The sequence below is a fragment of the Schistocerca cancellata genome, chromosome 9 (assembly GCF_023864275.1).
Source record: "Schistocerca cancellata isolate TAMUIC-IGC-003103 chromosome 9, iqSchCanc2.1, whole genome shotgun sequence".
Classification (NCBI taxonomy): Eukaryota; Metazoa; Arthropoda; class Insecta; order Orthoptera; family Acrididae; genus Schistocerca; species Schistocerca cancellata.
Genome location: NC_064634.1, coordinates 382,887,023 through 382,899,513, shown reverse-complemented (window position 1 = coordinate 382,899,513; position 12,491 = coordinate 382,887,023). Strand labels below are relative to the sequence as shown.

Below are 12,491 nucleotides of genomic sequence, written 5' to 3'. Positions count from 1 at the left end.
GGGCTGGTTTAAGGTACAACTAATGAACTGTGAGAATTCTATAAAGCAAAGGTACTCCCTGTTTTCCACCATGAACCATGGACTCCATGCCAAGATTGGATGGCTTGTGTGGCTCACATATATGAATATGATAAGTGCAACCACAATGGCGGAGTATCTGAGGAGAAGCCAGACTGATACGTATTTTCTGACGAGAGACAGCAGCCCTTTCAGCAGTTTCAGGAGCAACAGTCAGGATGATTGATTGATATAGGCTGGCAATATTTAGCCAACATGGACTTACTATGTTTGCCCTGAAAACAGATGATATCATGGGAAACATATAGATGTTATTTTTCTGAGACCTGAAGCTCTACTATACAGCATAATGATGGTGATATCCTCTTTGGTAAAATATTCCGAAGGAAAGATTCCCCGATTCAGATCTCCAAATGGGGACTACTCAGAAGAATGTCATCATCAGAAATAATAAAACTCACATCCTACAGCTCAGAGTGTGGAATGTTAGATCCCTTTAGTGGGTAGGAGAAATTGAGAATTTGAAAAGGAAAATGGATAAGATGAAGTTAGACACAGAGCGAATTAGTGAAGTGAGATTTCTGAAGGAACAAACCTTCTTGTAAGGTGAGCAAATGGTCATCACAAACAAGGGATGATGCAGCAGTAGGTGTAACAATGAATATGATAATAGGGATACGAGTAAGCTGCAATGAACAGCATAGTGGGAACATTATTGTACACAACATAGACTCAAAACCAACACTCACCTACTAGCTCCACATGTGACAAAGAAGATGATAGCATGATGAGACAGGATAAATTATTTACATCATTACAGGAGATGAGAATTTATTTGTATTGGGGAACTGTCACTTGGCACTAGAAAAGGGAAGTGGATGAAAAATAGTAGGAGAATAAATACTGGGTGAAAGGGATAAAAGAAGAAGCTCTCTAATAGAATTTTAGACAGAGCACAATTTAACCCTTGCAAACACTTGGTTTAGGAATCATGAAGGATGATTGTATGAGGGATGCTGAAAAAAAAAGTGTCTGAATTTTTTTATGTGAAAACTGTTAAAGTCTTTTAAATGTTATTTGGCATTCTCAGGACTGCCACAAGTTTCCCCAAGTGAAATTTCCCTGATTTCCAGACAAGTTATAGCATTTTTCCCTGACAAATTTTGAGATATCAAGGGTAAATAAAGGCATAAGTTGACAAAAAATGTAAGTACTTCTGAATTTCTAAACATGTGAGCAAAAATCTGAAGTACTAACATCAACATCTTTTGTAATGAACTGTTTTTGGGTAAAGAAAGAAAGCTAAATGGTATATGTGTTTCATTGAGACCACTGATTCTTTTATTTCAATAAAACTAAACACGTCTGGTGACAAAAATACGCATTTCATTTGAGTTGCAAGGCAGATTTAAAAGACCTTCACTGATTTCAGAAATAACCTCAAAAAAGTAGACCTCTTGACAGAAGTGTATAAAGTGGGGAAGAGTTGAGTAAGCCAACACTATATGTGACCACAAATGAAATTTTGGTTCTACTATGTTCGTTACTGTTGGTTATTACACACTTTGTTATGTCTATTATTTTATAGGTATTGTGTTGTGTGATTTTTCTTTCAAGAAATACACGAGTACATAGCATACAAACTGCTAATGACTGCCACAATTTTCTTCTTCTTATCGTCCACACTTTCTAATATAAAAACTACTACTGAAGTACCAAAATACACTAAAATAAATCAAATGTCTATAAAATGCCACACTGTAAAATGTACTTGCTGTGAGACAGTTGCAATTCCTGAAATCCATCATTCATGGCATCCGGCCTGCTGAGGAGCACCACAGTCCTGGGTCCATGGATAAACCATGAAAATCCACCACATTATGCCACACACAAACAGACCTGGCCTGTAGGCAGATCAGTGAGACTAGATCCAACAGGCAGGGCCCGCACATTCATGGGAAACTATGGGCCCGATCCGTTAGAGATACCCACAGAAATGGTCTGCGGTTTTAGCCCGTCATAGAAGTCCACTCATGTGCTCCTCTGCTCATATTCCACAGACACCATGTTGATAAAATGAGACCGCGGTGATCAATCCATGCAACAGATAACTGGCACAAATACTCTGATAATCAATACTAATGAGGATATGTAGCAACTCTCTGTAAAGACGGTTGCTGCGCCACAGACAAGCACCTTTAAAAGACAATCACATTCTCACAACTAAATTTTTGGCCATAGCCTTTGTCAGAAAATGAGAGTGCACATCTATTCACACAATTACTCAGACAACTCGTGCAAACATGACTGCCATCTCCGGCTACTGTGTCAACAATCTCTGAGGATTAGATCCAAACAAACCAATTATCATGCCTCCCTGCCTCTCATTGGCAGCTGCTATGCTAGCAGCAAGAAGTGCTGGCAGCACTGACAGCAAGCAGAGGGGGAGTGGTAAAAAGGGGAGAAGAAGCAAGAATGAGGGAGTAGGGAAGTGGGGCATGTCCTCAGCTGCTCCCAGCCACCGACAAAGTGTGACATCTCAGTAAACAAGCCATTTCATCTACTGAGACAAAAATGAGGTTTTTCAGATTTCCCTGATACATTTCAAATTCCCTGATTTCCAGAACTTGTGGCAATCCTGATTCTATATCTTTATTTCTCATGTCTTCTTATTCGCAGCCCTGGGAAACAGTGTGCTATAATCTAGTACTGAATTCGAAAATTTCATCCACAGATGCCGCACCCTCTCCTTCAGCAAGACAAAGCCTGACCACCCAAGAGTGCAGTGATATCTGCAACAATCTGATGGATGCTTTGGGTTCACTGTCATCAATAATCCTCCATACAGTCCTGCTTGGTCCCATCTAATTTTCATCAGTTTCCAAAGCTTAAAGAGCAGTTTTGAGGGCTCCAATTTGATACTGATGAAATGGTGCATGCAGAGATGAGGTTGTGGCTCTGTCAACAAATTCAAACATTTTACAGTGGCAATATCAAATAACTAGTCCCTTGTTGTGAGAAATAAGTTCATCGGCAGGGTGACAGTGTTGAGAAATATGTGCTTACATATGAGGAATAAAGATGTATAATGTTAATAACATTTGTTTTATTTAAAAAGCTTTAGGCGTTGTCATATAAAAAATGTGAAAGCATTACTTTTCAACATACTCTCATACAAGCGGAAGAAACCCAGGACACCTGATAGATTAAATATAATGGTAAGACAGAGGTCTAAAGTCAGATTTTAACCCTGCTGTTCTGTTCGGGTCTATATGACCCGAAACGAATATGAACGTTATTTTACATTATGTAAATACCAATATATATTTATGAAACTTTGTGACTTTGTCTGAAAATGGATGAGCAGCATGTGTTTTAAAAGGTTTTAAAAAAGTTTAAGAAGTTTGGGCTTCAACTGTAATAGTTGCATATGTAATGTTCGGGTCATAATGACCCGACACAAATATGTTTAGTGTAACTCGTATTTATTTCTAAAATCTGGAAATGGCGAAAATTATTTTTGTTGTGTTGTGTGGGAATAGTGACTGCATCATTCCAACTTACTCTCAACAATCACCTAAAGCTCCATGCGTTCACAACAATGGGCTTGTTTGTTGCTTTCCCCAGGAAATAATAATTGGCAGTTCTCAATAATTGGAATGCTTTGTTTCTGCCCAGTTTGACTTGTGACACCATGGCGATGAGACCATTGAATGATCGTGAGTTGGAAGAAATAGTAAATGCCTCACCAGATGAAGGATCACTTTCTGAGTTTGAAGATCACATCAGCAATGCATCTGAAAGCGAGTGTTCCGATGACAGTTACGACAGTCCACAGCCCATACAAAATAGTGTAGAGACTTTTCTTTCTAAAAATGGGAATATAGAATGGCAGTTGCATCCACCAGCACAACATGGTCGCCTACCAGCTTCGAACATCATCAAGAGTACCCCAGGAGTTACCAGGTATGCAGTCAGCAGAATATCTGATGTAAAATGTTCATTTGAAGCAGTATTTCACACAGCGCTTCAAAATGAAATAATAGAGATGACAAATATTGAAGGGCAGCGAGTTTATGGTGAACAGTGGACAGATATTGATGGTTCTGTTTTCCATGCATACTTAGGACTCTTACTCCTAGCGGGTGTATATCGATCTCATGGGGAGTCTACAAAAAGTTTGTGGGATAAAGATACTGGGCGAAACATATTTCGAGCAACCATGTCTCATGAAACATTCTGTAAGATATCACGTGTCCTGCGATTTGACAAGAAATCTACTAGAGAGGAAAGACGACGTACTGACAAACTTGCCGCAATTCGTAGTATTTGGGAGAAGTGGGTAGAGGTCCTTCCTAAACTGTATAATCCAGGAGAAAATGTTACTGTTGACGAGCAGTTAGTAGCATTTAGAGGTCGCTGTCCATTCAAGCAGTATATCCCAAGTAAACCGGCAAAATATGGGATCAAAATATGGACCATGTGTGACAGCAAAACTTCATACGTACTGAAAGCCCAAATTTATACAGGAAAGGTGAGTGGAGCGGCACCAGAAAGAAATCAGGGAATGAGGGTGGTATCTGATCTCACTTCTGAGTTACGTGGTCAGAATATCACGTGTGACAACTTTTTTACGTCGTACAATTTGGGGCAGCTGCTTCTGAAAAGGAAATTGACTATGTTGGGAACTATACGGAAAAATAAGCCGGAGCTTCCACACAAAATGACCAACAAGGAGGTACACAGCTCTTCATTTTACTTCACAAATGACACTACTGTGGTTAATTATATTCCTAAGAGACACAAGAATGTTGTACTTATGAGCACTCTCCACCATGATGCGGAAATCAGTGACAGGGCTGATAAGAAGCCAAAAATGATTTTGGACTATAATTCAACCAAAGGTGCTGTAGACACGCTTGATCAGTTATTAGGTACATATACATGCAAACGAAAAAGTAATAGGTGGCCAATGATAGTTTTCTACAATATTCTTGATGTTTCTGCTTATAATGCATACGTTTTGTGGATTTCGGTTGACCCTAATTGGAATGCAAGCAAATTGACTAGAAGGAGAATATTCTTGGAGGAACTTGGAAAGTCACTGATAAAAGAACATATTGCATCAAGAACGCATTTCCCAAGAACAGAAGATTCTTTGAGAATGGTCACAAGCATCCAAAACCCGAATGATGTGGGTGGTGTGTCAGAATCGGTAACAACAAGAAAATCTACAAAACGTGCACGCTGTAAGTTCTGTCCATCAAGTAATGACAATAAAACAAACATGGTGTGTGGAAAATGTAGTAAACATATTTGCAAGAAACATGTAACCTACTTGTGTCCACAGTGCAAGCAGTAAGAAAAGAACTGTAGTATTTTATAAGATGATTGTATTGAAAATTCTGTTGTTTCAAATTTATGTGAATACTTGTGCCTAAACTACAATCAGTAAGAAGAGAGGATTCTAAAGTTGTAGTGCTTTCTATGTTGGAATGTAATAAAAAAACTGTAGTGTGTTCTGTACTGTAGTGTGCTCTAAGATGAATATCTGTAATGACAACTGTCTGTTGTTAGAAAATGTCAATACTTACGTCTAAACTGTCAACAATAAGAATAGAAGTATGGAAAAACTGTAGTGCTTTCTAAGTTGAATGCCTGTAATGGAAACTGTCTGTTGTTTCAAATTTATGTGCATATTTAAATGAAAAATATCCCTCAATAAAGTTGTATGCATTGTTATTATTATTATTATTACCATTATTATTATTATTATTATTATTATTATTATTACTAACAAGGTACTGGAATAGAACAACAATGTCGATAGCTAAAACTGTACCAAAATTTATGTTTCTAAAGCATTTTGATATGTCGGGTCATATTGACCCGAACAGTATATATGTCAAGTAAAAGTGAACAGAACAGCAGGGTTAAACAGCAAAACATTCCCAGACGCATATGTGGAGTCTAGCCGTAACTTATTGGTTATGGACTGTGGACTAAAACTTAAGAGTGGTAAAAAATCAAGAGATGAGGCCTGCATAAACTGAAAGAAACACTGGTTATTGAGAGTTTAAAAGGAGGCATTAGGCAACAACTGACTGAAACAATTAAAATGAATACAACAGAAGACAAATGGGTAACTTTGAGGGACAAAATAGTGAAGGCAACAGAGGAGCAAATAATAAGAAAGACAGAGCTCAGTAGAAGTACTGGATAATGCATGAGATACTGAATTAAACGGATGAAAGAAATAATACAAACTTGCAGCTAATAATGCAAGCAAAAGGGAACATAGACATCTAAAACGTATGATTTTGTCACTTGGACTGCAAAATAACTCACAATGAATGAAGTAGAGACAATATAAAAAGCAAATTTGCAATACTACGAATAAAGTCTGGAACATAACCAGTTTACATAAAAAGAGAATGGAAGCTTCTGAAATACAGTATTACAGAAGAGTACTAAAGACTGGATGGTTAAATTTAATGTCTTATGAGGAGCTACTAAGTCATATTGAGGAAAAAATAAATTTATGGCACACACTGACTAGAAGAAGAGACTGGTTGACACATCACCTGATGAGGCAGCAAGGAATTGTCAGTTTGGTAATGAGGGAAGTATGGGGGATAAAAATTGTAGAGAGTTTGGGCTTGAATGCAGCAAGCAGCAGGATCAAATGAATGTAGGTTGCAATAGTTAAGCAGAGATGAAGAGATCTATACAGAAAAAGTTAACATGCAAAGCTGCATGACCACAACAACAACACAATTCCTTAAATGTATTATTTTACTTGCACATAATGTGTACAGGCAGCTTCTAATAATACTTTATTTCTTTAATTTATGTATTACAGATGTTATGCTTATTGATGTTTGAACTGTTATTTGAGTATCTGTACCATAATGAAATAGTGAAGGCAGCAAAGGATCAAATAGAAAAAGGCAAAAACCACTAGAAGTCACTGGATAATGTTGTATCTGCTAGTTAAGCTGGCAGAGGTACCTTTTTTTAAGCTTCCTTCCTATGTTCTTTGCTATGATGTTGTCATCTGTATTGTAGTCTTTTGTATGTATACAGACATGCAGTTAGTGAAATAAAGTGTGCAGTTTTTGTATCCATGTACTACTGAGCAATCCAATACAAAGCCTAACAATTAGCAATGAGAAATTAATGTGGAACTCACTGTAATTGCCTTTGTGTATAAATTTTAACTGATATAGTGGTGTGTCGGAAAAATTATCCAAATTAGCCACTGACTGCAGCATGTCAGAGACCGACAGTGAACATAAGCAACAAAGATGATTACAGCATCTGTGGCTAATCCTAGTGGCATTGTGATGCCCAAATTATCAAAACAAATACAGTGGGGTGTGTATATCTCAGTTATGAAAAATAAGTTAATCATGCACATCATTCCAAACAATCTGCAAATGAACTACCTATTGGGTCCTGTTGGATCTGAGTAATTAGCTCTCATCACAGACCTAGCATACCCTCAGAAGCCAGAGGACATGACTTTCGATGAAATAGTAAAAATAGTGAAAGACCATATAGAAACTGCACCTTCAGTGATTCAGGAGTGCTATAAGTTTCACACGAGAAACCAACTTCCATAAGAATCTATTCCAAAGCACATATCTCAGTTGAAATCTTTGGCACAACACTGCAACTTTACCATCTGCAAGAAGAGACAGATTAGTCTGTGGTTTAAGAAGTGAAACAATTTCAAAATAACTGTTTGGAGAACACAAACTGACATTCAATTAACGTCAAGAAATTGCAGTGACTATGGAGACTGGCACAACTGAGCCTGCAATGGCTATCCATGGCTATAGAGGGCTTCTTAAAGCAGAGAGCATCAGCTGAGCTTGCAGTCTGAGAACCCACATTGCTATTGTTGTGGCAAACATGGACACATGAAGCCTCAGTGCTCACTAGAAGGTCCCACTTGTAAAATTTGTGGTGTCCATGGGTATGTTCCACAAATGTGTCACAAAAGCAGTCCACAGTCAACAAGTTGTGGCTCAAAGGAAACCTGTGAGAGGAGAAGAAAGATGACAAACCAGGCAACAAGATAAAACCCAAAAAAGTCTACAAGTTGGTGTTGGAGGGTTCTGACATTGATTCAGAGGAACCAAATTCAAACAGTGGGGTAGATGAGGGGGAAGTAGTGTTAAAAAATATCATACTTAGAAAATTGTGCATCGAAGCAAATGTGTATCAAAAAATTTATCTAAATTAAGAAACTGTCAGTGTGTGCAAGTAGTGTTACAGTGCTGCAGTGTGTTCCACTGTAGCAACGCAAGCTCCAGTCTGTAAAACTGGCGTCATTAAACAAGTAGATAATGATGCCTGACTTGTAGAGCTAGTTGTGGAAGGAAAGAAAATTTATTCTGAAGTGGTTAGAGGTGCACATGCCACTTTAAGTTGTGTAAATTCAATAGGCTACAAAAATTATTCAGTATGATGACACACATGTGAAGGGCTCTGTTATTTGGTTAATGTCACTGTTTCAAAGTAAGCTATTCAATGCCTTTACATGTTGTAAAGTCATCATCCAGTTCCACTATACTGGAAAGAAACTGACTAAGATCCATTCCACTTAACTGGGGCAATACTGTCAAAATACAAGGAGTGAAACAATTAGAAGCTTTCCACCCAGAAATATACTCAGCAGAAGTACTTATGAAGGCATATCCTGAGCTTTTCACAAAAAAGCCAGGGACCTTGAAAGGTGCCAAAGGTACCCTAACGGTAAAATAAGGGGCTCAACCCATTGCCCTCCAAGCCAGGTCAGTTCCTCTAGCTCACCAACTATTTTTAGAAAATAAAATACAGAATATGGTTGAGGAAAAAGCCCTTGCCAAGTTATCAGTTGAGGAATTAGCCAAAGCCAGGGATTTTAAGGCAACTGTCAATCCAAAGCTTTTCATTCCTGGGTCTACCTTAACAAAGATAGATGAGACTTTTGCTAAGCTAGGAGGAGGTGAGAAATTACAATAAGCCATTTCAAGATCTGCAAACCATTGTGACTCCTTGAGGGCCATATAAGTTTACTAGACTTGCTTTTGGAATTGACTCTGTCCCAGCTGTATGGGAACCAAAATCAGATAACAATCATGTTGGTCTTGAGAAAACATATTGCTATCTTGATGACAGGCATACTAACATCACATGCTTCTCCCTGGCATAGCATTGGTTCCATTTAGTTGTATTAATGAAAAATATAAGAATGCAGGAATAACTGTGAAACTAACATTTTTTTTCTTTTTTTTCCCAAAATAATGCAGAATATTGTGCTCACATTATTGATAAAAATGGATTGGACAATAGTGATAGAAAAGTAGAAGCTGTGCAGAAAGACCAAAAGCCAACAAACCAAACTCACATCTTGTCATTTTGTGGTATGATGAACTATTATATAAATTTTTTATCAAATTTCTCTAGAATTCTAAGTCCTCTGTATTCAACAGACAACAAAACAAAGTTTGAATGGAATGCAAAATGTAATAAAGCATTTAAAGAAGCTAAATGTATGTTGCTGTCACACACAGTTTTCTGCCATTATGACCCATAATTGTCACTAGTTATAGCTTGTGATGCTGCTGAGTCAGGCACGGGTGTATGTCTTTCTTGTGTATTTCCTCTGATATCTGTTAGTTCCACCTAGAGAAAATCAGAACAAAATTATTGTATCTTGGATTAAGAACTTAGAGCCTTTTTATGGAGTGTAAAAAAGGTTGATCTGTACCTAAGAGGACGTCACTTCACTGTGATAACGATCATAAACCACTCATCTATTATTTCAGTCCCAGAGCTTCACTGTCTTCCATTTGTGATAGGAGGCATCAAAGATGGGCTGAATTTTTATCCCAGTATGATTATGATATTAAATATCGTAAAACCAATGTCAGTTGTAATGATGACTGTTTATCAACACTGCTGTTACCTGGACAGACTGGACCTGATGATTGTGCTGTATGCATAAATTTTCTCATGCTTGTAGTGCCCTTGTTACAGCTAAAGAAATTTCCAAAGAGACAGTCAAAAATTAAATACTATCTGTTGTGTTGAACTGTGCCAAAAATAAACAATGGCCAAATAAGGTGCCACACATTCTTAAAGAGTATTCAAGGCACTGTAATGCGTACTCTGTTGCTCATAATTGTCCTGTTAGAGGGGGAAGAGTTATAATGCCAAATAATCTAAGACATTCGATTTAAAGAAAAATACAGTTGGGCTGTTTAGGATCCACAAAAACAAAATCTGCAGCTTGAAGCTTCATATGGTGGCCTCAATTGAATGATGAGAGAGAACAAATCACAGCTGTTTGCAATATATATTATAGACACAGAAGAGCTCCAGTCAAGGCCCTTAGCACCCACAGGAATGGCCTAGACAGCTGTGGAAGAGGCTTCGTATTTCGCAAAGTTTTGGAAGACGGTGTATCTCATAATAGTGGGCACACACAGCAAATGGCCAGAGGTAATCAACATGCCCTCTATCGACACTTCTACCATTGTGGATGTTTTAATCCCTTTGTTTGCTCAGTGTGATTCGCCTAAAGTGATTGGGTCAGACAATAGGCCCCAAATGGTTAATAAAGACGTATTATTTTGCGTGAAAAATGGAATTAGGCATTTAAGCATTGCACCTTACCATCCCAATTCGAATGCCCAAGCTGAGCAAGATGTCCAAAGTTTCAAGCAGGCACTGAAGGTAATTGTATGTTTTCTGAAACTTATATATTGGATTGCAGAACATGTATTGCAAGCCAAAGCCCAGCCTTGTTTATGTTTGGGAGGGATCTGACGATTCTATTAAACCTAACCAAATAATTTGATATCCAGTGAAAGATCAGACCTAAGTTGATATACATGAATCGTACATTCAATGTGGGAGATTTTGTATGTATGACGAATTGAATCAACTATGGTGCATAGAAAGGGCATAGTTCTTAAAAGAGAAAGAAATGTAAAAGATCTTACCGGTAATATTCATAGGAAACAGGTGGACCAACTCCTGTCATCCATTTCTTGTTATAAGAGTGCCGTTTCTGAAACTAATGCAGTGGCAACAACTGATGATGTTGCAGCTGATTTCAACTCTGATTCTAAAACTTACAACACTTCTGGGACTGATCCATTAACAACCTCTAGTTGTAAATGTGCCACCTGTTGCCGTGCAGAATAATGAAACTGCTGTGACAGCAGATACCCAGCATGAAGTCCAGGACGTTCCAGTGTTGCGTCGTAGCTCCTGGATTATTAAAAATCCAGCAAGACGATTAAGTTGTTCCTGCCTTAAGACAGGGCAGTTGTTACATCTGCTGGTTAAGTCGGCAAGTTTCGGTTGCCCTCTTCTCATTTTTTTTTTTTTTCCCCTATGGTACTATCATCTGTGTCGTCGTCTTTTGTGTATAGTAGTGTGTACAAGCATGTAGCAGCGGTATAAGATGTGTTGTTTTTTATTTACTTGTATTACTGAACAATCCAGTACAAAATCTAACAGCTAAAACACGTGATACTGAATTAAATCGACGAAAAAAATAAAAAACATGCAGCGAATGAAGCAGGCAAAAGAGAATTCAGACATCTAAAACGTGGGATTTTACACTTGGGATGCAAAATCACTCACGATGAATAAGGTACAGACGAGATAAAAAAAAAACAGACTGGCAACAGCGTGAATGACACTGAAACTAACCACTACAGTTGACTTACGAGGTTCATTCACGCAGATAAGTGTAGTCATTGTTTACATATTTATAAGTAACTCCATATAAAAGTTGAAATAAAATGTTTGGGCCAGTACAGACTGTGTATAAACTAGCGATGTCGCCTAGCGGTTCCTGCTCTTGTAAGATAAGTGCCGTCCCATTTGTCATCGCTCGAATTAGCGCCAAGCATAACTGATAGTTGGTCAACATTTTAGGCACTGACTTGTGCAAGCGGTTTTTTGTCGTTATTAAGTAAAATGCATTGTATTGCAAAGTTTATAACTCTAGATACAAAATTTCACTACAGTTTCTATAATTCTGTACTAACACTAATATGTTCCATACCGGTATCAACAAAACATTTTTTAAGAGAACATAGTTAACAATGTCAATAACAGAATCTATGTCGATAATACTGTAGTGGCGCAAATTTGTGGCAACACTCAGCAGAGCGTGGTTGGGCAGAACACGCAAATGAAACTTTTGTGCCAATTTGTAGTATGCAGAATGTGAGTAAAATAAAATTATGTCGATGGTATTCTTCGAACATTCAAAAATACACAATATTTTATGTCAGTGAGCTATTATTTCAGTGCTTTAAAAAACTGCATAAACATGCGCACATGATCCTAAACACTGTTACTGTTTTTAATTCAAAACTGCTACTGCTTAATCTTCCGCGGAAGAAGTCCCGTACGCTACACGCAGCTAGAGGACTGAAGTTGCGAGATATGGATTACCGCAT

The 12,491-nt window shown here is 37.8% G+C and overlaps 1 protein-coding gene across 2 annotated transcripts in view; it reads right to left on the bottom strand.

The window, feature by feature from the left end:
- The window catches only part of LOC126101042 (anoctamin-5-like), a 398,169-nt gene extending 386,310 nt beyond the window's left edge, over positions 1-11,859 (bottom strand). Inside the window, exon 1 of one of the 2 annotated variants that reach the window (XM_049911706.1) lies at positions 11,751-11,859. In XM_049911706.1, the coding sequence (XP_049767663.1) occupies positions 11,751-11,759 (9 nt within the window). In that variant the 5' untranslated portion in view covers positions 11,760-11,859. The remainder of the gene's footprint in view (positions 1-11,750) is intronic. The other variant, XM_049911707.1, reaches the window with a different exon arrangement.
- Positions 11,860-12,491: the final 632 nt, after the last annotated feature.